The 26,078-nt window shown below is 39.7% G+C and overlaps 2 protein-coding genes across 3 annotated transcripts; one reads left to right on the forward strand and one right to left on the reverse strand.

Annotated features, from left to right (window-relative positions):
* Positions 1-6,217: 6,217 nt before the first annotated feature.
* LOC140272232 (ERBB receptor feedback inhibitor 1) lies at positions 6,218-16,086 on the forward strand. 2 transcript variants are annotated; one of them, XM_072367602.1, is made up of 4 exons: positions 6,218-6,459; positions 11,776-11,937; positions 12,434-12,577; positions 13,371-16,086. In XM_072367602.1, the coding sequence occupies exons 3-4, from the start codon at positions 12,523-12,525 to the stop codon at positions 14,381-14,383; spliced, it is 1,068 nt and encodes a 355-aa protein (XP_072223703.1). In that variant the 5' UTR covers positions 6,218-6,459; positions 11,776-11,937; positions 12,434-12,522; the 3' UTR covers positions 14,384-16,086. The 2 variants fall into 2 exon arrangements, with proteins under 2 accessions (XP_072223703.1, XP_072223702.1); XM_072367601.1 differs by having other exon boundaries at positions 6,219-6,459; positions 12,498-12,577.
* emc1 (ER membrane protein complex subunit 1) lies at positions 15,707-25,383 on the reverse strand. Its single transcript, XM_072367600.1, has 22 exons — positions 25,237-25,383; positions 24,661-24,788; positions 24,513-24,578; positions 24,328-24,421; positions 24,110-24,238; positions 23,871-23,997; positions 23,599-23,748; positions 23,237-23,404; positions 22,582-22,653; positions 22,188-22,286; positions 21,932-22,028; positions 20,636-20,752; positions 19,947-20,146; positions 19,584-19,733; positions 19,166-19,327; positions 18,817-18,936; positions 18,577-18,714; positions 17,877-18,050; positions 17,529-17,739; positions 17,311-17,395; positions 17,091-17,220; positions 15,707-16,858 (listed from the first exon to the last, which is right to left on the reverse strand). The coding sequence occupies exons 1-22, from the start codon at positions 25,326-25,328 to the stop codon at positions 16,679-16,681; spliced, it is 2,889 nt and encodes a 962-aa protein (XP_072223701.1). The 5' UTR covers positions 25,329-25,383; the 3' UTR covers positions 15,707-16,678.
* Between the last annotated feature and the right edge of the window lie 695 nt (positions 25,384-26,078).

Genomic DNA, 26,078 nt, shown 5'->3' on the forward strand with positions numbered 1-26,078 from the left:
ATTTTAGGTTAAGTTCATGTTCTGTTTAGAATTAGCCAAAACTAGCTAGCTAAACCGGTTAAATTATGCTAATTATTTTTAATTCAGCCCAACGCCATTGTCAGACTTAAGTTCAAATTAAATTATCTGTAAAGTTGCTCTTTTTGCTGACCTCACTGTGTAAGTGAGTTAGCAACTAAGTGCGTTAAATTTAGTCGTCATTGTTTTATAATTGATTTTGTATTCAAAAGAAATTGGCAACACCACAAGCATTGCGCTGTGGAAGTAGTTGGAATCAACTTTTTCATCACAAATGAAACACAACAAAATTGTTTAAAATAATTAGAGAGCCACTATGGGGGGTCTTTTTTCTCCCTCTTGCTAAAAGATTTCGCAGTTACTCTTGCGAACATTACAACATAGGCTTTCTGTCATTTTATGTTAAATGAATAGGGACGTATCTATTCAAATAGGCACCACTTTGTCTCCATAACAGAAACAAAAACACTGCAGGCTCTAAGATCCTCTGACATTTTGTATATTTTTTTTTTCCTTTTCTCTTTCCATAGATCATAAAATACTGTCAACAGCATGAAATATGCATTCTTGCCATGTTTTTGGGGGTATAACTCTTAACAAGTGACATGAATGTAAGTGCAAAACCAGACTGAATTTAAAAAAAAATTCTCATGTTGTAACAGAAGTTTTTGGAAATTGTATATTTTCATGCAAATGAATAACAACATAAAGTCTCTGCAAATTTGCTTTGAGTCCAAAAGATAGCCCAAAATGTAGTAAAATAAACACCTTAAAATTAAGGTAAGGACTGTTTTGTATCATCTCTTTCTACTAGTGACATTTTATGGAAGCAAAATGGCCCCAAATCACAAAATTTGAAAAGAAATTAAAGTTTGAATTAAGTGACCATCAGTTTTATTATGGAATATAATCCAGTAAGTTAAGTTAAGGTAAGTTAATTGGTGTCCATGTTAACTTCTCAGTTCAGAGTGACTCATACTGTGTTACAATCAGAGACAGCCAATGATCACAATCAGCTTAAAAAGCTCTCCCATTTTGTCAGATCATCACATTCCATGATTGAGGGAGGTGTCCTTAATTACCCTTTGAACACAATAATGTCAACAACAGCACACCATTCCTGGACCTTGCAACACATTCAGGATGACTAATTCCAGAGTGCGTCCCACAGTCCATACTCCCAGAAGGATCACAGTGTGTTAACGATTGGACTGGCACAGTTGTAAGATGACTTTGGAAAGAAGGGTGTGTAGAGAAAACTGACGAAATGATTGAATCACAGAAAACTTTGACCTGGCGCCAGACTTGGATTACAGCAGTGGTGTGAATGGGCACTCCTTCAAACATAGCATAGTTTTCCCTGCGCTGTAATATGTCTGAAGCTTTGATCAGTTTTGTTACAAACCACAAGCCTATATTTCTGATGGATTAGTATTAACCCGTCTCTTTGTGGATATGAAGATCTCTCTGAATGACTTCCCTTGTCGTCTTTCTTAATACAGATGTTTAGCCCATACTGAACAGGTTAGACACCTACACTAAATGCCACATAGAATGGCGACATACTCCACAAAGCAAGTTTGCCAACTGAGTCAGCTGCTTTATTTTTCAATGACTCAACCAGTCCACCGCTGAACCCTTTCGTTTCTCAGTGCCCTGCCCTCAACTCTCCTTCACACACAGCCATGCGATTAACACTGTTAAACACAAGCCCTTACCTCACTACAGCATCACTTCCTCCCACTTAATCAGGGCATGTCTGCAAATATCTACCAGCCACAAAAAAATATTTTCCAAGTCAGAAATCCTACTTGATGATCAAAATCTCATGAGGGATTTGTTTTCTTTTTACTCATTCTCTTTCTTCTCACAGTGCTGTTTGCTTGGAGGTCTGTTTTTTTCCATCAATTATGTAGACTGATGACATGTTGTGACGAGTGAGGTGGTGAATTACATGTAGAGCTAATAATCTTGTGATCCTTTAAGTAATTTGCTTCATAACTCTGTCATGCTGCCAGGAAGCGACACCTACGTTTGCTTTGACTTTTTTTCAACTCTACCTGCTTCCAGGAAGAGTTTTTTTCAACTCTACCTGCTTCTACCGCTCGAGGGCTTTTATAACGTCACACAGTGTAATTCCTCCTCACAAGACAGGCATCTGTGAACAAGGAAGTGGAGGCAAGAAAGCAGAGAGGGGAGCAGTAAACTGTAAAACATGGTGCAGTCTGGCTCTGACTGTGACTCAACAGGAAATGATGAAGTGAGAGTAAGTAAAGTGAGGGAAGGAAAGGGAGGGTTGGAGTGGGAGGAGAGAAAGAAGGAGGGGGAAAAAAAAGGAAGACTGACTCTGTAATGCCTCAAGATTCCAGGCTATTGTGTGACTAGAAACAGACTAAGATAAATTATTGCAGTCCTTTCAGAGGAAATCTGTGGGCTGGGGCCTCATCATCCCCCCACTCACTACACAACAAAATCATGACGTGCATGTTCTGTAAATAATTATCAGCCGATCAACAATATTACCAAACTTGGTTTGTTTCCGTTGCCCTCCTAAAGCTGATCCTGCCTATCATACTGATTCAAAAAGACTTTGACCTCAGGACAAGATGTGAACAGTGTGTAACTTTCAAATATTGACAGTTATTTCCCCCAAAAGAAAAGCAAAGAACACTACCTGATAGACTGAGTTGTGCCAACACTAACAAATATATATCTTTCATTTCCATTGGACCTCTTTTTTCCTCCCTTTCACATTAAGAATGAAACTCTTAATTAACTAGAAATCAACTTCACAGGCCTGCGGAAAGCCTCCTGTTTGCCACCCTCTGCCCACATTAGAGCCTGAAATCATGGGTAGGGAAGCTGTCCAAGCCTTCAGTTTTATATCTAGGGCAAAGAATTCCTCTTTTCACTCTCAGTTCTCTTTCAGTCTTTGAGGCTGTCACCATGAAATCAAATGCCCCAGCGTCTAATTCTCTCCACTTCCTCCATCACTTTGCCGCCTGATGATGTTTTGTTTTTCCCTGCTGGTACCCTGGGAAAAAGAACCCTTTTCTTGTTTTTTTACAGCTCCATCACACATAATGATGTGGGTTTGTGTATGTGTGAGTGTGTGCTTGTCTGTTTTCAACCTCAAATATTTTTTTTTTGTCACAGGACGCATAAACAGCCTGTAATGCTGCTTTGAATTTCTCTTGGTTCGCGCACGTCCCCAAACTGCCCAGCAATCAAAGGTAGCCCAAACATCATTCGTCACTTCGTCCTCCTCTTCCTCCCGACGGCTGGTGTTTCTTTGATAACTGAGCCCCTCACAAGATGAGGTCAAAGGCAGTGGTGTGAAGCCCACTCAGACATTTAAGAGACCTGATTCCTTCCTGACGCCTCCACTTTGTCAAACCCAACTGCAAATCCATTAGATTGCAAAGATTAAGCAAAGGGCGTGTATTTCCAATCACAAATAGCTCTGCAGACAGTAGCCACATGTAAAGAATGGTACTAATTCAGAACTTAATCACAGGCATTCTAATTTGAAACAGAGAAGTGAATAGTCCATGCCGGGCTACGGGAAGTGGTGGGTGTAACAGAGACATGCAACAAACTACATAGATCAGAAAATGTCTTAAGAAATCCAGTGTTTAACAATTGCCGCAACTGGCATTGTGTGATGACTGTACCACTTTGTTCAGCTCTGCTGCAGCACAAAGGTGTTTACTCATCTTAAAAGCCCTTGATCTTATAGAAGAGGATTTTGACATCTTCCACCTGCAGCAGTTGCAAATGAAGCATTTTCACTCAATCGCGTGTTTAAGATGTGTATACCGGTATCTCGTAAAACGTAGGCACCGTGTGGGTCTTAAGTCACGGCAACCTCTAACACAGATTCTCCGGAGCAGCAGCAGCGTTACGATTAAAAGGAATGTGAAACTCAAACACAAGACAGGTCAGCCGTGGCTTTGAAAACAGCAGAAGGCATGTCTGTCTGCGATCTGTAGCGGTGCTCTAATTACTATTACATGTTTGTACACAGCTGGTTCCTCTATAAGAGAATTCCCTGTGACACCGTGTCAGCACATCCATCCTACGCAAATATATTCACCATAGAAAACATATGTTAACACCTACTTCCTTCATCTCCTCTTCCAGCTCGAGCAATCGTTTGAATGAACGCTGCACAGACATTTATCTGTTGAGATAGTCCCAATTTCAGGGGTTATGGGCAATTTCTCAAAAACTCTGCGAAATATTCTACTTTAAAATCCTATTTTAAAGCGGTCCTCTTTGAGAAAGCCTTTGGCCATGTCTGAAATATCTATCACACATTTTATTATTATTAATTTCTATTGTATTATTTTTGTATTCTCAACACCTATCTGACCTATTGCACCTGACCTATTCTTGTAAAACACTTTCAAAGAAAGATTATTTTATGTCCAAAACTGCTGTCGATGTTAAATTTCAGCTTGTTCCTGCAGTTAACTCCAGCATCATTTTACTAATCCCCCCCCCCCCCCCCCCCCCCCCCCCCCCCCCCTTTATCACACTGATCCTCCACATCTTTGAAAAAAAAAAGAACAAGCGGGGGTGGGGGGGTTGCTACAGATGTGGAAGGTGGGCTTCTGACTGCACTGACAGCTGTGAGGGACAAAGGTCTCTCAGAGCAGGAAATGACTTGACCTCCACTGTGGGAGACTGGCCCACCCCGACAACAGCTCCCACAGTTCTGAGCATCCTGGGTCACCACATGCGTCTACAGAGGCCCACGGAACAGCCTCAGAGCTGCTGGTCCAACGTTTTGAACTCACAAAAATAGATACAACAAATGACCAGCTTTAAACAGCCTGTAGGCATCACAAGTTTCTAAATCTATTAAACGTCACTTTATGCTGCTCGAAAAAACCCACGTTTGTGCGATGCGGCGTGACAATAGACAGCAGTTATCGCCTCTTTGTCACACCGATTTCACTTCATTGCACAACATGAAATCTGTCAAACAGCTTATTTGCTAAACTCTATGAGTATGTCTTTGAGCAAACAAATGTCATCAGGGACACTAAAAGCAGATTTCAACATCACACAAGGTGTATTTATTTTCTGGGTTTATGATTTACAGTGGGTATACTGGTTTGAGTTTGTCCCTAATCCGTATATGACCATATGAGTTTATGTGAGTGTTACCAAAGTGCAACTATTGAAGAAAAGGAAGAGGTCACAGTGTAATTTGGTATCTCTCTCACATATTTCTGAGGTGGTTTGATTCAGCACTTCATTTAGTGTGTCTCTTGGCCTGAGGTTTTATTTGAGTCATTACAGCAGTTAAAAAAGATCATTTGGGAGTCTGAGAAAACTGTAGGCTCAGTGTGGTGTGGACTCTGTGGTAAAAACAAGAAAGGTCTGCACTCTTTCCCCCGTTATTTTCTGGTAAATGGCCCTCTGTATTGTCCTTCAGCCTCTCTCAGCGTGGGTGAAGGCAAACAGTCTAGTATGACATGCAAGCTTCTCAACAAGTCCTCATCCACAGTGACCAACGTGCCAATCAACTTGTTTGCCTTTACTCTTAGTGTTTCTTTCTTTTTACCTGAGTTTTGAAGTTTTTATAGATTCTCAAATCTATTGATTGGCGAGGATGGGACATGCAGTGTGTTTGTGTGTGACTGTGGGCTTATTTAGACACATAGTGTCATAAACTTTGACCAGAAAATCCCACAAGCTGACGACTTACTGTCTGTGTCAGAGTGATGTTAGTAAAGGAATTGATATTATAAACTCTTCTATCTTAAAACACTCCATGAGAAATGTTCCTGGACATAATATACATACATATATATATATATATATATATATATATATATATATATATATGTATGTATATGTATATATATACATACATACAGTATACTGAAAGGTACAAGTGATCTACTAATTAAGCATAATTGTTTTTTTCAGAGAAGTGACTGATCATTAAAGAGCTGATTTGCATGATTCATATGCTGTTGTATCATTAAATCAAGAACAATTCTTCATATTTTCACAGCCAAGCAAGAAAGTTACAATTGTTACCACTGGAATGAACAAGAATAAAATGAATTACCAGAAACTCAGATACAAAAGAATCCTATGAGCAAGAAGAGGGGTTTCAGATTTATGAGGTGTTTGGTACATTTTTAAATAGTGTGGTGTTTCATGTTAAGGGGTATTTTTCCCCTTTAAGGCGGCCTTGGGTGGAGTTACAGTAACGTGCTAGGGGTGTTGGATTCATTTATAATGAGTTATGGAAAATCGCGTCACTCTGACCAAATCAAGTTTCACCTCCCAGTGTTGTTGACAGAGGAAGGATGGTGCACATGGCTCAGGTTTGATGGGACACCGGCTCACAGCACAGTTAAGCCGCATTTTCTCACAAGGAGCGATCGACCGTGATGGAGACGTAGTCTGCAGTTCAAGGTAGGACTTCTCACGTTTCCTACGAGTGACTTTTAACAAGTTATTTGAGGGGGAAAAAAGTTTAGTTTTTTTTTTAATTGTACTTTAGTGTCACATGTGAATGATGGACTTGTCTTCTCTAACAGAACAGGTCTATAATATAAAGTTACTGCTGTTTTCCTCACGGAAAATGGAAAAAACTACCGGTCTGAGATCAAAATCAGTTTTGTTACTTGTAGATCCTTTTGTGGAGCAGAGCTTGTTATGTCGCCGCGCGTCATTGCGGGTTATTTACACCAGTAACACAGACAGACGTGGTTATTTGTCCAGCGGGACTCACAGATTTCCTGCCCGCTGCAGGGTTCCCAGTTGACGACCAAGGGAAGCGGCGTCGAGGCGGGATGAGCGACTGCTCGACACCATCCCCAGTCAGCCGGTAGTGGGCGCTAAAGAACGACTCACCCATGGACGTACTTGTACCCAAGGAAAAAAACGTTAAAAACATACGCAATGTACTCTCTGTCTGAATCTTAAAATATATATTTTTAAATAAAATTGTGTAGATTGAACAAAACTGCTTAGCACTGTTCAGTTTTAGTGTTACTTTGTTCCGTCATAAATGGGTGGATTAATATTCTCACTCAACCTAAAGAGGTTGTTTTTTTTTTTAAATGTAATATTCTATATTATGAACAGCTTTTGAGACCCCATCAGTTTTACCTGCTCGTTTGGATCCTTTTTTACCTTTACATAAATATGAGAGTAGGCAATGTGATCATACCAGTTAATCAACACTCAAGAGCTTGAATAATGGCAACTGGACTGGACTCAGAGATCGGCTGAGAGGAGAAACTTCAAGATCCAATAAAAAGTCCCGTTGCCTTTATTCAAGCTGCTATGATTACTATGACTTGGATGACTGAGAATCCTCATCAATATCACTCGTTCTTCTCTCACATAGGTTCAAGTCTTAAATGATTGTATAATTAAAGGCATAAGTAAGTGAATATTACAATATATTGTTCATAGGTTATACCTTTTAGAGTATATATTATGTGTAATTGAATTTTTTGGCTTTCTGAACAACTTCCTTGCTTCCCACTATAAGAAACTAATAATCAGCTTGACTGATAATTTATTTTTACCTACCACAGTCAGCCACTGAATCAACTACTAAATTATGTAAACAGTGTAAAATATTCATATGTAAATAAATTGCATTATTGATATTGACTAAATTGCAGTAAAGGTGAAGAATGAAAAGATTACAGAAAGAAGCAGTTTATCAGTCTCGTTTCCAAAGTCAGGATTCAGGTCCAGATTCAAAGGTTTTATTTTTCATGTGGTTGTAAAATACTTAATGTAGTATTCACGCATAATAACACAGAGTGGCCTTATCTCGAAGCTGCGCGACCACAGCAATATACAACGATGTCTACGGTGAAAAAAAGAATTAGAAGAAATACAGCAGTGAAAAAACATATGTAAGATATTGAGATTGAAATGCTACGGTATGTATTTGCCAGATGTTTGGCCTATACTTGCAAGACAGGCAGCACTACTTTTTTACAATATAAAAATGTGAAAAGTTTACCTTGTCAGTAAATTTAGAGCTGCAACATGTTGCTCATAGACCTTTTTATGGCTGTACGGCATTGCAGTACAGCCATAAAAAGATTAAGAAATGTTTGTTCCAAATCATGACAAAGACAAGAAGATCTTTTTATCCCCTTTTTAGTTTGAGATGTTTTTCTCTATAAAAATACTGTTTTATAGTATAGTAGAGTGGTCATATCACTCTTAGCCTGCTGTTGGTTGTGTGTGTGCGCCTGTTATCAGGTTAAAATGTATGATTTATTGAGCTATGTGAGACATGTCACATTTACAGCATAGGCTTGACATAAATGGCCCATTAAAAAACAATTCGTGGAGCACACAGTAGGTCTGCCCCAGATCTGGTTTGTTAATAGAAAATAAAACCAACCGAAGTTGTCAATTTAGATTATCTTGGTTCATAAGCTTTCATTTAGGCTGCAAATTCCATGTTGCGTAAGTGCTTTATACCTTCCTGTTGAAGACTGCAAATATTCCATGTGTGTAAGTATGATCAGGGTACATCCTGTTAACCTGTTAGAGTTACTTGGTGTGATTGTGTAACAAATACTTCATGCAAGCACAAGGCAGTAATAATTAGCTCATCTGTAACTGTTTCATTAGTGAATAGCCTGAATAAAACTGAGGTTGGGACTGCCAAGGACAGCACATCAAGGCTCCTGCATGAGCTAAACAAACTGTTTTCTCCAGCCTGTGGCTCGTCCTTCCAACTATGCCAACACACGCAATCCTCCTGCAGGGGATGTGCGGCACAGGCTCATGCTTTGGCGCTGTCGGCTTGTCTCCATGGCGCACCTCTCGTCCTAACCTCATGGGAGAGTTCACTTGTATTTTCAGGCTTGCTGCACTCTGTAACGAAGTGGCACAAAGGCCCATTCATGGCTGAGAGTGGTTCCATTCATGGACACTGAGTAATTGCCGGTAGAATTCATAATTGTTCAGCGTCTTCCATCGCCAAGGCTCACGGGTGGACATGACGCCACAGATGTTTTGTTTAAGGATGACATTAATATTCAAATACACGCATGAGCTACTGTTTTGTTTGTAGTGGGTTTGTCTTTGCATTCTCTGCATTGTTTGCTTCCCACTTGAACAGTGGACCGATCAGTGACATGAAACAAAGCATGACTTTGAAGACTGAGATTGCAATGTGATAGGAAAATGGAGACCGTGGCCTCTAGTCAAGTGTGTGGTATTAAGTTAGTGCTTACATTTGAATGTGATTCATCCATTTTTACTGTAGTTGTTTATTAAGTAAGTGTCAATGATGGATCATAAATGTAGATCTACAATCTTCACAATATTGGGGATAAATTCTGGTGTTTGTACACTTTTGACTGGTACTGTACATCAATTATAATATCTTGAAAACATTTTCATTGGAAGCAATTTCCTTGGCAACTGCAATGGCAGATAGATAAACAAAGCAAGATGAGGCCCCTTTTCTTAACGGAATTCAACTGAAATTTTCTTCAAGCGCATATACATGCTTTGCTTTTGTGCCATCTCAATGGTGGTGCATCACAGGAATTCTGTACAATTACAATTACAATTATTGTGAGGGAGGATACTGACGTGTTTCATGGTCAAAAAGAGGAAGGAGGGTGAGGAGTGCTGTCACCCTCCCACATCTGACCCAAAAGGTTGCGCAACAGTCTAGAACTACAAAGAGATACATACTGCACAGCAGCTGCAAGAGCAGGCTGAAGTATTTTACTGGGATGTTGTTGTGGCTGTTATTTTGAGGCTCACCAAAAGTAGTGTAATAGCACAGCATAAGTCAGTGTTAGAGTAGAACTGTCAGAGTGAAAAGGAAGTACATCCTTTTTCATCTCAAAGGTTTTACATATGTATCTGGACATATTAAATAAATACTCTGGTCCTTAAAAGGTCTTAAAATGAGATAAATTCAACCTCAGCTGCTCACAACATTTTGAATCATGTCATTGTTTATTAATCAAAACCTAAGCCAAAACGTAAAAGCAGTGTATTTTAAACTAACTACACGCCCAGTGCTTCCATAGGAATAAAGAGGGTAAATGACCAGGTGCTGCTGATTAAATGCACTTGATGAACATAAAGCCAAGAATGAAAGACCTGGGCAAAGATCTTTGAGAAGCAATTTTTGCTGCCCATCAATCTGGGAAGGATTATAAAGCCATTTCCATCCATTTAAAGGGCATCATTCTACAGCAAAAAAAAAATATTCATAGGTGGAAAACATTCAAGACAGCTGGCAATCTTCCAAGGAGTGGACATCCCAGCAAGTTCACCCCAAGGTCATTAGTTCACGACGGTACAAGAAGCAAAACACTGAACAAGTATGGCGTGCTTGGAACGATTAACAGAAGAAAGCTTCTTCTCTTTAAAAACAACTTGGCAGCATGATTAATGCTTGTTAAGTTGCATTTGAACAAAACATAAGACTTCTGAAACACCAAAGGGGAAATGTTTGATCAGAAAACACAGCACCACGTTTGGAGAAAACCAAACACAGAATATCTACACAAATTCTCATACCAACTATCCACCCTTCCACGGTGGTGGAAGGGTGATGATTTGGGCTTGTTTTGCAGCCACAGAGTCTGGGAACCTTCACAGTCATTGAGTGGACCAAAAAATGCTTTGTATACCATAGTATTCTAGAGTCCAATGTAAGACTCGACTCACAGCAGCAAATCTATGACAGAATGGCAGAAAACAGGAACATGAACAAATCACCACAAATCTCTATTAACTGAAGCAACGTTATAGAAGAATGGGCCACAATTCCCGCATAACGGTGTGAGAGACTGATAACATCATACAGAAAACAATTACTTCGAGTTATTGCTCTTAAAGGAGGTTCTACAAGCTGTTGAATCAGGGGATGGACTTAGTTGGCTGCGACCGTTCTAACTCCTGAGGTTTTTTTCCCGGCCCCACATTGTACTCCCTATGGAGTATAGTCTGTGGCTGTGTTTTTTTCCACTGGAGTTGGATAAACGCCATTTCAATCTGTGTGCGTTGTAATGCTTGATTGACAATAAATGCTTCTGATTCTGAATTTTGGCCGTTTCAAACAGTGTCAGATAGACGTTGTTCATCTGAGATTTTAGTTACCTGATTTAAAGTCCTGATAAGGACTTCTTTTTGTTATGTCCTGATACATATAATTTTGTAATTTGTAATTCTTTTTCACATGATAGTATATTTAGTTGTTTTTTGTAAAAAAAAAAAAAAAAAAACATAGTATCAATTTAAAATGTGAAAATCTCTTACATTCTGTTATTTTCATTTGTTTGGGTAGGTTTCCTTTTCAGGCAGACTTTTTATAACAACCAGGACAGAATGACATATAACTGGATGTGTTGTGATAGCTGTTCTGCATAGCTTCTTATAATGTGACACCACTGCAACCAAACACAATCTGCCTTGTGAACAGTTTTTATACAGAATTTTACATTGAACTCTTTTTCGTGTGTTGATTCCTGCTTTTCTTAAGTTACTTAAGCGGACCCTCAACCTACCAGTTGTTCAGCTGGGTTAGCTGTGTGTTTATCGTTTGTATGCCCTGTTTATGGGATTTTTCTAAGTGACGAAGGTGTTACCTGTTCAAATGAAAGTAGCGATATACTGCAAACGCCAACTGTGAAAGATAAAATGTGTGTTTTGTCATGTTTTCATGCTCACTGCAAAATTCTACCACGACAGCTCTAACCAGTTTCTGTGTGTCTTCAACAGCTTGCTACTGCCAAGAGTGACGCTTGAATTGGTTCGATGGAGCAGGCTTGTGTCGGAGCTTTAGATCAAAGCAAACAGACCTTCGTGATTCATAAGACCACAGTTTCTGGGAAACATGGACGGAAATCAGAATAACTACTGGGGACGGCCCAACCTGAACAGGTACTGAAAGTAAAAATATCAAAAAGAAAGAAAAGGCAAACAAAGTCAGTGTGTGATATTTTTCATACATAGTGTTTCTAGCACAATATTTGGACTCATACATTTAATGTAGACAGTACACAAGTGGATTTCTGATACATTGATTTCGATGATCACATAGAAAAATCAATCAATCGAATTCACTTTTCCATATCAAAATAAAAAAAGGAAGAAATTTGAAGATGAGCCGCAGAGGAGAGCTCTCTCCCCGTGCACACACTTCTTTTAGAACATACAATAGATTCTTTATAAGAGATCACAGTGTAAGTTAAAAATAATGTAAATTACAGCAGAATAATAAGGTAATGTTAGATCAATTAGGAGCAAACATTTGTACAGATCACGATTCAGAAAAGACGAACTTGAAATGCTGTTGCATAATGTGAATAGGTGAAAGAGAGCAGAATATTTAAGCATCTGTTATTCTTCTTATTTAACATGTAATAACTTACGACAGGTTAGGTGCAGGAATGATTTACACGCGGCTCCTTATGGATTTCTCAATCTCTCTCGCCTTGCAGAGTGTGCTTCGGCCTGAGTGCTGACATGGAACAAAACCCGAGGGAGCTTCAACAACAGCAAGTGGCCAAAGAGGTTAACTGTGAGTATTTTCTTGAGGTATTACTTTTTCTTTGAGTGAGTCGTTAAACTTTTGTTTCTGTTTTTGTAATAAGTAAAAAAAAAAAAAAAAAAAATCCATGGGCTCCAACCAGCAGCTCTTTTGTTAACTTGAATACATGAAATAATTAAGATGTTTTCAGTACAAACAATTGATATTTTTGACTGTCTTCATTCGTCTGCCTCTTATGTTTTACACTATTAGGAGATAGACTGAATGATCCAAGTTGAAATTAGGTTGCTTTTTATACTTTCATCACTGTAAGAGATTTATCCCCTTTGGACAAACCCCATTTGTCTAATAAAACAGCTTGTAGACAGAGCGTAGGTGAGTTTGGCATCACAGAGCAGGGCTGCTCTAGGAGAACAGGGCGAAGGAGGAGGGGAAGCTATCGCTCCCTGGTCACCAGCTGTTCCTGCAGTCTGGGGCACGTCGGATGTTTCCACAGAGAAGGTTATGGGAAGCTCAGTAAAGATTATGGCCTGCCCTGCAGATAATGGCAATTCCTGTGTTAATCAGGGTGTTGTGGCTGATGTTTGACGAAGAAGGTGATGGGTTAAGCGGATGTTTTCAGCATGTGTTTACTTTGTTTCTGCAGTAAGTGAGGAGTTTTCATTGCAAGTTGTTTCCATGTTTCTTCCTTGGGGAGTTGTTTCTGCACGGTCTGAGGCAACAGTGATAGCAGACCTTATTCAACAAAGAAGGGATTTCTAAGCGTAAAGTTCAGTGTTGGATTTCATTGTTTTTAATAGGCAATATTTATTTCCCTTCTCAGCCAACATCTGCCTTTCCCAGTCTCCCTTCCACTCGGATACCTTCCGCCTAACATTAGACAACACGCTGCTGCTCAGTGAGGGGGATCAAGTGGTCCCTTCATCCCAGAGACAGGCAGTGTTTGGGGGCCATCACAAAGAGACCAAACCCCTCCCACCTCTTCCTGACCCTGAGGAGCTCATGTCAGATGAAGCAGCTGATACAGAGGTGGAGTTCTTTACCAGTGACCGCCAGCGCCTTTTGCCCAAAAGCTGCCCAAAGACCATCTTCAAGGGCAGCAACAAAGACAGTGGAAAAGTGAATCACGCTTACCAGGAGAACTCAGTAAGTGATGGGGGTGCTGGAACTGGCTCCATAGCTTTCTCTTGGCCAAGCAGAGATGACAGACCAGTGGTTAGAGCTGGCAGGTTTGGAGCAAACAACTGGTCCTTCGCTCTCCAGAGAGAAGACAACCAGCGTGTGGCATCTGTTGTCAGGGATACTTGTGGAAGCAAAGAGCTGGAACAACACCCCTCATCCAGAATCCGATTTTCATGTCCAGGTTTTCCTTCTCAAACACAAGGGCTGCCTTGTCCCACTGAAAAGCCCCAAATCCCTCCTCGCATCCCCATCCCGCCTAAACCTTTTGCTCTTTCAAAAACTGGGAGCGCAACCGAGGATGACAAGCCACCCAAAATCCCTCCAAGAGTTCCATTAGTGCCCCCCTGTCCACCACGCACCCCAAGCCCCAAAAGTCTTCCAATTTATATCAACGGAGTGATGCCTGTCACACAGAGTTTTGCTGCTAACCCAAATTATGTGAGTAAGGCATTACAGAGACAACAGAGTGAAAGGGCACCCCCTGCGACACAGTTTTCTCCCCGTATTGTTCCAATCTTAAAAGATGGAAAACAGGCGAGCACCACACACTACATCCTCTTACCGCCGGGCCGACCAGCACATGCTCAGAGACGAGAGAGACTCCTAAGTGAACCGAACAGGACTGGAAGTACAGGCGTTTGGCTGAAAAGATAAGAGACCTTCACTTGATAATGAAATTTCATGGATACAAAACTGTGACTGACATCTTTAGTAAGTACATGAAGACACTATTATACAGTGTGTGAAAGCAGGTACTCACATTTCTAATGTCACATTGTTATTTTTAATGACTTATCTGTTTTGTCACTGTGAGGTTTTTGTCTAATTTTGACTGAACATTTACCGGTCAGTATTTTAAGGGATGTCTCCTCTTGTTCAACACGCGACACACGGTACAGCACACAGTATTATAATATTTTCACTAATAGTGAAAAAAATAATATACCTCCTTTAAAAATGTCCAAAATGACTGAGGCTGACTTAGATATTGCAGCGTTCTTACTGGAAAAATTGTATAATCGCTCATTAGTTTTTAAGCCCGTGCTCACATTACTAGAATTAGCCTGAGCTAATACTGTATTTCCTATAAGAGAGCAAATATCGAGAGGTACAAGCTGGGCTTGTGCCAGATTGTTCATTCCATGTGTGTCATTTTTCTTATGAGAGTGTTTCTTGAAAATATATTGTCTAATATATTGATAAATTTGATGTTTTGTTAAATCATTCTCACATTTAGATTAGTAGTAGATATGACAGTGAAGAATGTGGTCAACATTAAACACAAACCAGTCGTGTTTTAAAACAGAGATATATCTAATACGCGGCCGGACTCGCTTCATGCTTTGTGAAGTTTCAGTGGATTCTGTTGCAGTTCAGTGTTTGGATTATGTGCAAAAACATTTACATTTTTAAAAAGAAAAAAAAAAGAAGAAGAAAAGTATACTTTTGTGTCAAAGTCTGATTCTTGGATTTCAGTTACATGCAAACTACTAATTGTGATAGAAAACTGTTTTAATGATGGATGCAAATTTAGCTCTAATGTTGTTTATGCAGTTAGAAAAAGGTACAAAATAGACCTTCGGTTAAAATGTTGTATGTTCCTTTTTTGTGGATGGGATGAGATCATGTTTACAACCTTTGTTAGACCAACTTGTTGGACGTTCTCGTGAAGGCTCGGCATCAAATTCAGCCCTAGTAAAGGCTGCAAGTTTATCAATGTGTCAAAAGTAATTATAAAAGCTGTTTTTAATCTATTTATAGAAATAAATAACTTATTCATTGTGTGATTTCCTTGTTCTTCATTTCAAGACTAAAGCTATTACAATCTGTTGTTGGTAATTATGAATGAACACATTATCGAAGTACCTAGATCTTAGGATCTAATATCTAATCTTTTCATGAAATACTGAATGTGTTATCATAATTAATAATTTCAACAAGCTTTTAAAGTTTTAGAAAAAAAGAGAAGCCACTCAGTTTGGAGTTCCAACAGGGAATTTTAATGGATCAAAACTGAATGCTGCTAAATGAAGGCTGCTGTTGGTCAGGTTCCTTGGTCAAATATTTGAAGGTGGCAACAGTGCCTTCAATGGGAAGAGTCTTCAGATCAAGCTGAGAACACACACATCCACACCAAACCAGGCTGGGCCGAGATGTGGACGAATGGCAGCACAAACATGAAAAAAAAAAAGGCTCGCACACCGTGAGGCTTCGCTTGTGGCTGCTCTCTGCACCGCGGTGATGGTCTGAGCACAACAGCTTTTCAAGGCAACATAAAGAAGCCACAAGTGGAAATCTACAGTGTTTGGGCCTTTTTACGTTTTCTGTTTTTGGAACGAGTCTTCAGGACAGCCCCCCCACCCCCAAAAAAAAACATGTTTTCCTGTGCATGCTACATTATCATCTCACACTTCATATTCACAGTTCATTTGCCATCCAACCAACATGGCCTGTTAAGCATCATGGCGATTATGTGTTTTTCTGTCTGTTCTCTGACCGCCACATTTATCATCACTATCCATTAGAATTGCCTGGTGATGCAGAAATGTCTCCTAAGTAATCTTGGACAAACTAATTTAATTTAAGTACCTAACTTTCATACGTGTAGGAATTTCCAAACTTCACCATTTAATAAATCCAAGTCTGTTCCATTGATTTGTAATTAGTTTTGTGTTAAACATTTAATGAAAATGATGTGACAAAAGAAAATCATCATTCTATTATGTAATCATTTCTTCTTTTTGCAAAATAAGTTAAAAAACAAACACTTAAAACCTTAACTAACCCCTCCTTCCACCCCCTCCCCGCTGTCCCCTGCAGTTCCTTAAGGGCCTTATTGAACTTTGGCCTGTGTTCTTCTACAGGCACGGCCTCAGCACTCTCATCTACTCGGACTGAGGTCCTTCGTGCAGCCATGGGGCTGTAAGGTGCAGGACTTTGACGATTACTTTACCGCCAAGCCCGGTTGAGCAGTTTGACTTCTGCCAGGCGTTTGCTGATCATGGTGGCAAAGAAAAGGGCGAGGAGTACGCTACTAATCAGCATGTAGTCGTAGTCGTCTTTAAGTACATCAAACTGCTTTGAGGGATACACTCGTGTCTGGTAGATGTCGAGACCATATGCCACCACCTAAAATTAAAGAAAATATTTAGGTTTTAGATTAAAAAAAAAATAAAATTGGACAGAGCCAAGAAAATATAAACTACATTTTCAAAGGTAAATATCATAAATGGTGAACTATTCAAATTAATTCCAGAAAAAAACAACTTTAAATCAAAGGCCAACCTCTGATAAAACAAGGGAAACCTTCCTTTATAATTGTCATGGAATAAGTTTGTCAGTGCTCTGAAGCCAGACTCACCAGGCAGGTTGATTCCAGTCCAGAAGGGGCTGTGTAAATACCTCGCACTCTTGATACAGTCTGGTTGTAGTTTATGAACCACTCTGTGCGGATGATGAGCTCTGGTGCATACGGTATCAGGTTCTCTTCACTGGAGGTCAAGTTAAAAAGTCAGATAAGGACAGATGGGGGGGAAAAAGAAAGGAGTTCAATGTTAAACCCAATCTGACTGGGAACTTACCGGCTTTGCTCAGTTACTATTTCTGGCCTGCGTGGGTCAAGGAACATCTTTGGCAATGACAGAATCCCTCCGGAGGGCAAGCCAACTGTGACGAAACAAGTCCAAAGAAACATGTTATGAAAGAGTTGAGCAAATTTAAAGAGACCTTTCCGTTTTTGAGAAAAATAACTGTCAAATATATAAATAGGTCAAAGTTGGAGAGAAATACTGGAACTCACTGAGCAGATGGCGGCTGGTGATGCCCTTTTCAGTCAGGGTGGCCTCCAAGGTAGAGATGGAGGAGGGGAAAATGTAAGACTGCTGAAGCACCTGAGGAACATGTGGCCGATCCAGCGAGCTGAACACAGTGCTGTTGTAGAGCTCCATTCCTTCGTAGAGTTCAATTACAGAGAATTCATTCCTGCGAGACTTTGTGCTCCAGTATTCATACTGCAGATTCAGACAGACACAGCAGATTCAACAAGTATCACCCGACCCTCAAAGACTTCTGTGACAAAGCCTAATTCAACCGATGACCATTGCTATTTCTATTCTTATGATTGAGTGTAGAAATCGGTCAGGCGTACCACAACCCAATTTTCAGAGTGCACAACATGCACCGGTCCTCTGGCTTTCCTCTGAACGGCCTCATGGATGATGCGACCAGTCACGCCATCAATCAGCAGGATCCCGATGAAGCTGCGCTCCTGATGCAAGTCTGTGCTCTCAGTCACCACTGCTAGGAGATTGGGATTCAAGTACTGTGAAAACGAGAGACACCCAATTAATTCAAATGAAAAAGTTGCTCTCAAATTAACATGGTCTGACACACCCAAACTTGAAGCTACTTTGCTTTCTCTGATCATATGTGAAGTTACAAAATTATGGATGAAATCATGATGAAAATTGTTCCACTAAGGTTTAAAATATGACACAACGGCACACAGCAACATTTGACCAAATTTTGCAGTTCATAACTGCTGATTTTGAATGTTTCTGTGATTTCCTCTCCTTTGGACATCTTATAATCCTGTCTTTATTCGCAATAAGGACAGGAGTAGATGGACTAACTTCTAGTTGAAGTTTTATTCAAAGGGAGCAGTGCAGAGGGAATATGACTCACTGGGAAAGCCTGTTCGCAAAAGAAAATTACGTATGACTGTCTTTATGACTGAAGTGGAAAATATGAGCCGTAACCAACCAAATCCCACATAAATAAAAGCAAATATCATTTGAATTTTTCAGCAGCATTTCCAAACCACAGTAGGCCAGAGTACATTAGCGTACCTTATAGAGTACGCTGCGGTCTCCCATTACTCTGCCCTGTGAGTGCACATGCTCATTTGGCCTCTTCCCTTTGACAGAGACAATCTTCTGTATCTCTGTTGGCATGACCACCTCCCAGATCTGCTCAGTTGACAAGTCCTGAGAGCACATAAATTATCCAGATTAAGTCATTACATCAATATTATTTCATAGTAGCTCACCGCAACAGCCTGGAAACAATGAAGTAAAAGTTTCACTTGCCGTTCTCAGTCTGTAACCAGACAGTCTTCCCTGACTTGAGTCAACAAGATGAAAGAATATGGATGAGGCCATCTCTTGGAGCTGCTGCAATACATTCTTGGTAGATGGAAAGGCCGACACCTGGGATTGGGAAATAGAAAGTAAATTAACAAATGAATGAATAAACAAATCAGTGAGATGGAGGCAGTGTTTATAAGTAAGTTTTGTGTGTAAACCAACTTCACAAAAAAACTTTAGATTCCACAATTATCACCATTTTACATTAGTTTCTACTTGTGTGTAACATGTGACAGGCTGAACGGAAGAACTCGAGGAAGACGGATGAATTGTTTTTACGATGGCTACAGACCTTGTACTGGTCATCAATGAGAAGCAGGACTTTGGCATAATCCTGGTCCATGAGTGGCAGCATGAGTGACTGAAGTATCGGCTGAGGTAGTGCGGGTGGAGTGACGTGACTCCTTTTTCCGAAGATGGGGTTAAATACATGTAGTGTGGCCAGGCCTGTGTCCTGATGACAAAATAAAAAAAAAAGAAAATCATTTAAAAGAATGTTTTAAAAAGGAGAACAAAAACAGTGTTCCAAATGGTTTGCAGAAACAACCAAACGTTACAAAGGTTGGACCAGTACTTGTCAAGCGGTTGTAAATAAAGGGAAATAAGCACTGTAGAGACAAGACATGCTCAGAGAAGCATAAAAAACTCTTAAGATGTTGACTCTAAAGCCGTAAAACTGAGCACCAGAGCAGCAAATCTTCAACAGATACCTTGTCTTTGATGAGCAGCGTGCACTGTGGTGGATGAGGGAAGTGTGCAGTTGTCCGTTGCACCATTAGTTTGAAAGAGGCATTAGATGGGATGTTGTCAAGGTAATGCTTCCATAAAATACCACCAGTCTTGCTATCAATCCCAAAGAGCTTCACAGAAGAAGAAAAAAACAAAACAAAACAAGAATGAACGGTTCAGGAAAAAGTGAGCAGTGCGATTTGAAGTATATTTCTCTTTAGGCCTGCCTGATCTTAGACTAAATAAACCAAATGTAGTTTGACCACAGATGAGTAACAGAGCTCATCTCTCCTGAAATACTAACGAACAGAGACTAAATAAGAATGCAAGCTATAGTCATTTACCTTCCCGGATGCAGTAACCATAACCATCATCTTCTGCAAATTGAACTCATCTCTGGACAGGTTCTCAATGGTGATGTCATTTTTTACTTGACTGCGGGGTTTGCGGGCATCATAGAACAGCTTCCAGAGGTGAGCGACCCAGGCCTGCAGCAGGATGAGCTGAGAGGAGAGCCTCTTCAACACCATGGACATCAGCCCATCTAGGCGAATTACAGCAAGCACACTCTGCTTACTGAGTTTCAGTGGTTGTCAATGTCATGCTTTTCATTCATTTAATACAACAGTGCAAGAAGGAACACGACAGGAACACATTAATCTTCTTTGGAGGAGGACAGGGTTGCTTTGCTGACAACAAGAAAGGCTCAGTGGATATTAAAAAGGATTTTCAGTCGATCACAAGTGACCTAAGCTGTAAGATAGGCAGTCTACTTTTATTGCAAAGACAGAGTCGTGTGTTACCTTGAATCGCTGAATCCATATGCAGCAATAAAAACAGAAGAAAACAAAAGACAGTGAAGCTAACAGAAACTAGGTGAATCATTACCTCAACAAATACAAGACTTGTTGGTTTGAACTGGCTATAAGCCTATACCAACGTAAAAAAAGACAGCTCAGATGATTGAAAGCTACGAACACCAAAAGGTGGAAATATGAATGGGCCTGAAGAAGAGTTTTTGTTTAACATTTACCAGCCTTTTTGCCAAACTCTCCCTCCAGCTCAGCCTGTGTTCCAGTAAGCGGCAGATCCACCATTTCCATTGTCACCACATCTGACAGGGCCTCCTCCCTGGTCCACATTACACGCCCTGGAAACAAAGACTCTTTATTTCTCTGTAATCACTCATTTCATCTTAAACACCCTGTGACAGCTGATGCTTTCAATCAACTACTGCATTGGTAGTATTTTTCTACTATTTTTACAGAGATAAGAATCTGCATGTGAACTGTGAAATCTGAGTCTGCTTATGCTCCACTTAGTGATCTGTTGCTGGTAGTAATCATGAAGATTAAGAGGTGGAATGTAAATAAATTGTTTTCATGAGGGAAATCATGGCTCACCGATCTCTTTGCACTTTGGAAAGATGCATTGAATCTTAGCTGTAAACACAATGAGTGAGGAAACAATAGTTTCACCCCTTGATTCTCAACAACCCGCCTTATGCAACCTTTGTATGAAAATAGCAGTCTTAATTAAACAAAAATATTTACAGATAGGACTACAGTATCACCAGATTTAGGTCATTGCAAGGAAAACGTTGCAGACAAAGACTTTGGCACCACCTAGTGGTCAAATAAAGGAAATAAAAAAGAGCAGCACACATGAATGCCTCTGCAATCATAAACACAGAGTTCAATCATAATGAAGTGAATCTGTTCTGGAAAGTGGATGAGAACAGATGGAAGCAGCAGGGAGAGGATACAAAAACTATTCAGCTGTATCTGACAGCCTCCAGCAACCTTCAGTCTCTACGGGATGCAAACACTTACATACAGTAACTCCTGATTCTCAGTTAGTAGAATGTGATTTTAAAAGTTCCCATATCTCAGTTTAAAAGCACAATTTAAATGCTATAAGGTGATTTGTGATCTCTGCTCAAGGTTCAACCTCCATTCTTGTGTAAATCACCACCTTTTTAGTTTTCAGCTGAATGTAAAATCAGCAGAGTAGACCTGTCACAATGTCAGGGCTTTATATTATATAAAGTTCCTTTAAAGCATGCCATTGTTTTTCCAATGTCTAAAACAATGGATAAGGTGAGCAAGAATCTCTCCCAACATGGTTTGAGGATGTGCAGCTGCAAAAGCATCGACAGTGCATGGCTCTAAAATGACGTCAGAGTAAGTCAGGATAATGCTGAAAAAAAACAAAAAAAACAACAGGCATGCGGTTGTGTATGTCACAGGCATGGTTAATCCTGAACAAGCTGCACAGTGGAAACTGAAAAAGCATCTTTTCCTTGCTCTCTCTGCTTTTTTATTCATACCTGGCTGTTGTATGAAGGTGAGCGTGTGATCTTCTGTCTGAACCATGACTCGGTAGCCAAAAGAGTCATCTTTCTTCAGGAATGCTTGTACATAGAGCTAAAATACATTGAAGTAAATCAGATTGTGAAACAATTATTAACAACAAACAACATCGTACACTTTTGTCTCAAACTCTACTCTTAAAGTTATTTCAAACTCCGTGCAAAGACCACGGTTGCTTAAACCCAAAATCACTGGGAAACGAACCAAACTCACCCTCTCTGGTTTCCCTCCATAAGGATCCATGGCAAAAATCAGAGTTGTGTCAAGAAGTCTGCGTCCAGTTTCAGCACTAAAGAGGTTAATACTGCAGGCCTGTGGGTGGCAACAAATAATCCTATGTTTTTAATCATGTTTCCTATCACTTACCTAAAAAGCCTGATTCAACCAGTTTGACATGTTCAGAAAACTAAATTTAAGCATTTTAGAAGCATAGAAAAAAACAAACAAGACTGCGCCACAGCAGCTAAAACTCTCAGGAATTTAACTCTCAGGAGGTTAACAACAACAAACCACATTTTTCACGAACAGCTGGGATAGGCTCCAGCACCCCCTGAGTTGGATTCAGCGAGTAGAGAAAATTAATGGATGGATTTTTTTATGAACTCACCGTTTTATTCTTCGGTGACATGACAGCAGCAACAGTCTTCTCTCCAGTAGTGGCAAATGAAACCAGGAGGGCCTATCAATCAACAAAATGATGTAACAGGCAATCTTACATACTATTTCTTTAATTAGCTATTTGAATATTTTTCTGGCACAGTGAAACTTATCCTTTATTAAATGACAAAAATAAGTTTGGGAACTTATATTTCACCTAATCTTACTTTAGAACTCAAGACGCTGCAAGAAACGTTTGAAATGGCAAATTACTGCCTGTCTGGGAAATCAAACATTCGAGCATGAGTGTCAGCTGACGTTTACATTGAACCTGGTACTTTAGGTCTCAGAGACTTCTCTTTTAAGTAGCTAACATTTTCCTTCAAAACAGAGTTTTCTAAATTTCCACAAAGGTCAAAAGTCGGCATGGCCGAAGTGTGAAAAAACATCTGTCCTCGCTGCCGAATTTCTTTGATGCAAGGCTGAATGTGACACACAGGCAGCTTTATAGCACAATTACCAGAAGAAGGTCACATTTCTGGATGACAAACATCAGAAAAAACAACAAACAACCAAACAAAGAAAAAACAAAAAAAAAAACAAACAGGTGATCTGAAATCTCAGAATTTCAATAAGAAATTAAATCTTGAGAAACATTTACATACCGGCTTGAATTCCCTCAGCGTAACTATTTGACCATTGTTGAGCTGGAGAAGCACAAAGCGATCAGCCCCGAGCTGAAGGAAGAACTCTGACTGTGGCTGATGGGCCGGGTTAGGTTGGTGTGACACCAGGGACAGATGAAAGCCCGTGTCTACGTCAAGTCCAAGCGACTGAGAAAAGACAAATGTTTTTTTTAAATAACTGTATAAACTGAGGAAAAGCATTCACGCAGAGAAACAGGTTAATGTACAAATAGAGCACAGATGTGGAGAGACAAGTGACTGAGACCTAATTAAACTACAGTGAAGAACATACATTGACATTTCATACTACTGAGAAGTTTTGGTTCCATTTTGTTTGATACCTGAAGAGGGATCTGAGTCATCTGTAACTGTAGGTGTAAATCAAGTGTGTATAAGGACATGGTTGTGGAGTCTACACATGTCAACATCCCCTGGTCAATCACTGCACAACTGGCCGGTATGTTGGAGAGCCACGGAGCTTCAACTGAGATCTGGAAGCAAAACAAGCAAAGAATAAACTTCAGCATTTGAAACATTTCTATCCTTAGTACATCCACTCATAATTTTGCTGTTTTCTACTGAAGAAGAATATGAAACTATGAAACGGGAGTACCTGCTTGATTATCTCTCCGTCATCCACGCTGTAAACAACAACAGCAATGTGGGAATGGGGAACGACTCCCAACACATAAACTTCCCCATTTCCCCCAGAGTATACAGCCTGGTAATCCACAGTTTCACTGTAGAGGTTGAGAGAGAAAACTGTGATAATCAAGAATTATATTCTTAAATATAGATAGAAAAGAAATGGCTTTAACTGATGACGTAAAATAAAAAGACATGGATATGTACCTCTCTGGTAGGTTCTCTATCCACCTCTGATGGCCATTAGACAGGTAATGGAGAGAGATGGCAGTTTTCTTTAAAACAGCCACATATTTCACTGTGCCTTGTTGTCCAACCAAACTTGCAGACTGGAATCTAAAAAGCAAAAGAAAAGTAGATAATATTTGATCTAAAATAAAGACAAGTTTAAACCCAACCACTGCAAGTTAGGGTGACATATTCACCTGCCAGAGTCGAGCACAATTTCCCAATTCAAACCACCAATATTGACCTCCCAGGAGCGCAGCAAGCGCCCATTACCAACTACAAGCACCGCATCTAGGAGACAAAGACACATATTATCGATTATAAAAATACACTGAGGGAACTTAACGATGGAGCTCAACTATAATGAGAAAAAGAGAAGCACCTTGTCCATGTTGCAGTAGAGCATCGATGTTTCCCTCTGGCCCAGTCTTATCCACATGTCGCCAAACTGTAACAGACATTGAGTAGACAGTTTAAAATTATACTCTCATTGACAGGTGTGTGATATTGAGGCTGTATCAAATACTCACAAAGGTCTCCTGTCCTGGTATTGAGTGCAGCAAAAACATTACTCTCCGTTGCTAGAAGAACTTTTTTTGAAGACTGCATATGTGTGTCGTAATGAGAAAAGCGAACCTTGCCTACATATTGCTGCCTCCTGTGAACCACAAGACGGAGAAAAAACATTCGTTTGTTTATTATCATTATTATCATTACTATTTCTATCAAGCAGTTGCTTAACAATAAGGCAGACTATATTGATGGAAGGTGCACTGGTTATTATCAGCTTGTTGAAAGGATTGCCAAATGATTTGAGATAAGCCTCGTTTAAATGAACTAAGTGAGTTCATAGGACCATTGCTATCCGAACAGAACATTGATATGGATGGACAATGGATATGCTGAGGGCTCCTTAAGCAAGCTATCAAGACGATAATTCCTGTACTTAATTCTATATTTTTCTATAATGTCCTCTCTTATAAAGTCCAGCCCAAACACAACGACTCGTAGCTAATAAGTGTGACAGGTGTTAGCATTAGCATTTCCACATCATAAAAATAGAAAAATAAAAGATGTATTTCATCGGCTCACAGCATTTTTCTTACCAATCAAATTTTCCCACTTGATCCTCGAACACAGCCTGGACAGCGGTGAATGAAATTATACATTTCAGCCAAAGCAAATTTAGCTTTGCCATTGCAGCAGTAGCTTGACTTGCTCTTCAAAAGGAGGAGGAAGTCGGAAGTTGACTGACCTCCTTCCTACCCAAGTACTGCCACCTAAAGGCCAATACGTGAAACGCAGAAAATCAGTTTGTTGGCCACAGATGATCAAATAATGATGCTCCATGTAATAAATTGACTGACTACAGAATAAAATAGATGGTTTACTTGCTTGTTTTTGTGATGCAGATATAATTATTGTTTTTAAACCTAAAAAAAACGAAAATCAGTAAAAGAAGAAGAATACATCTTCAAAAAGAAATACAGATGTTTTTTTAGTAAACTTGTTGTATACCACTGCATAGTGAACATGACTACGTAACTTACGTTACTTTTGACAGGAAAGCAATTAACTGTAGAAAATTAATATTATTATGTAGCCAATTCAGAGAAAGTTTACATCCCATGAGGTCCAAAGCTAATTTTGAGCTGCAACTTTTCATGTCTGCACTATCTGTGTACTGCTAAAAGGACTCAAAGGCATATAAGAGAATACATGTAATTTTGGGTTTATTGTCTTTTTTCTTGGTTCTTTGCCATAGATAAAGTCCGACTGTTAGTCATAATGCAACATTTGCCAAAGTAAAAGAAACAGTATTTAAACTATGAGATGTAATTTCATACTGGAGCAAAATTACCACCATGAGACACAAATCTATTAAAATAAGACACAGAATGAATACCCATCCGTCCATTTTCCATATCCATTTATGCTATTCAGGGCT

The sequence above is a fragment of the Leuresthes tenuis genome, unplaced genomic scaffold (genome assembly GCF_036924035.1).
Source record: "Leuresthes tenuis unplaced genomic scaffold, fLeuTen1.0.hap1 SCAF_16, whole genome shotgun sequence".
NCBI classification, from domain to species: domain Eukaryota; kingdom Metazoa; phylum Chordata; class Actinopteri; order Atheriniformes; family Atherinopsidae; genus Leuresthes; species Leuresthes tenuis.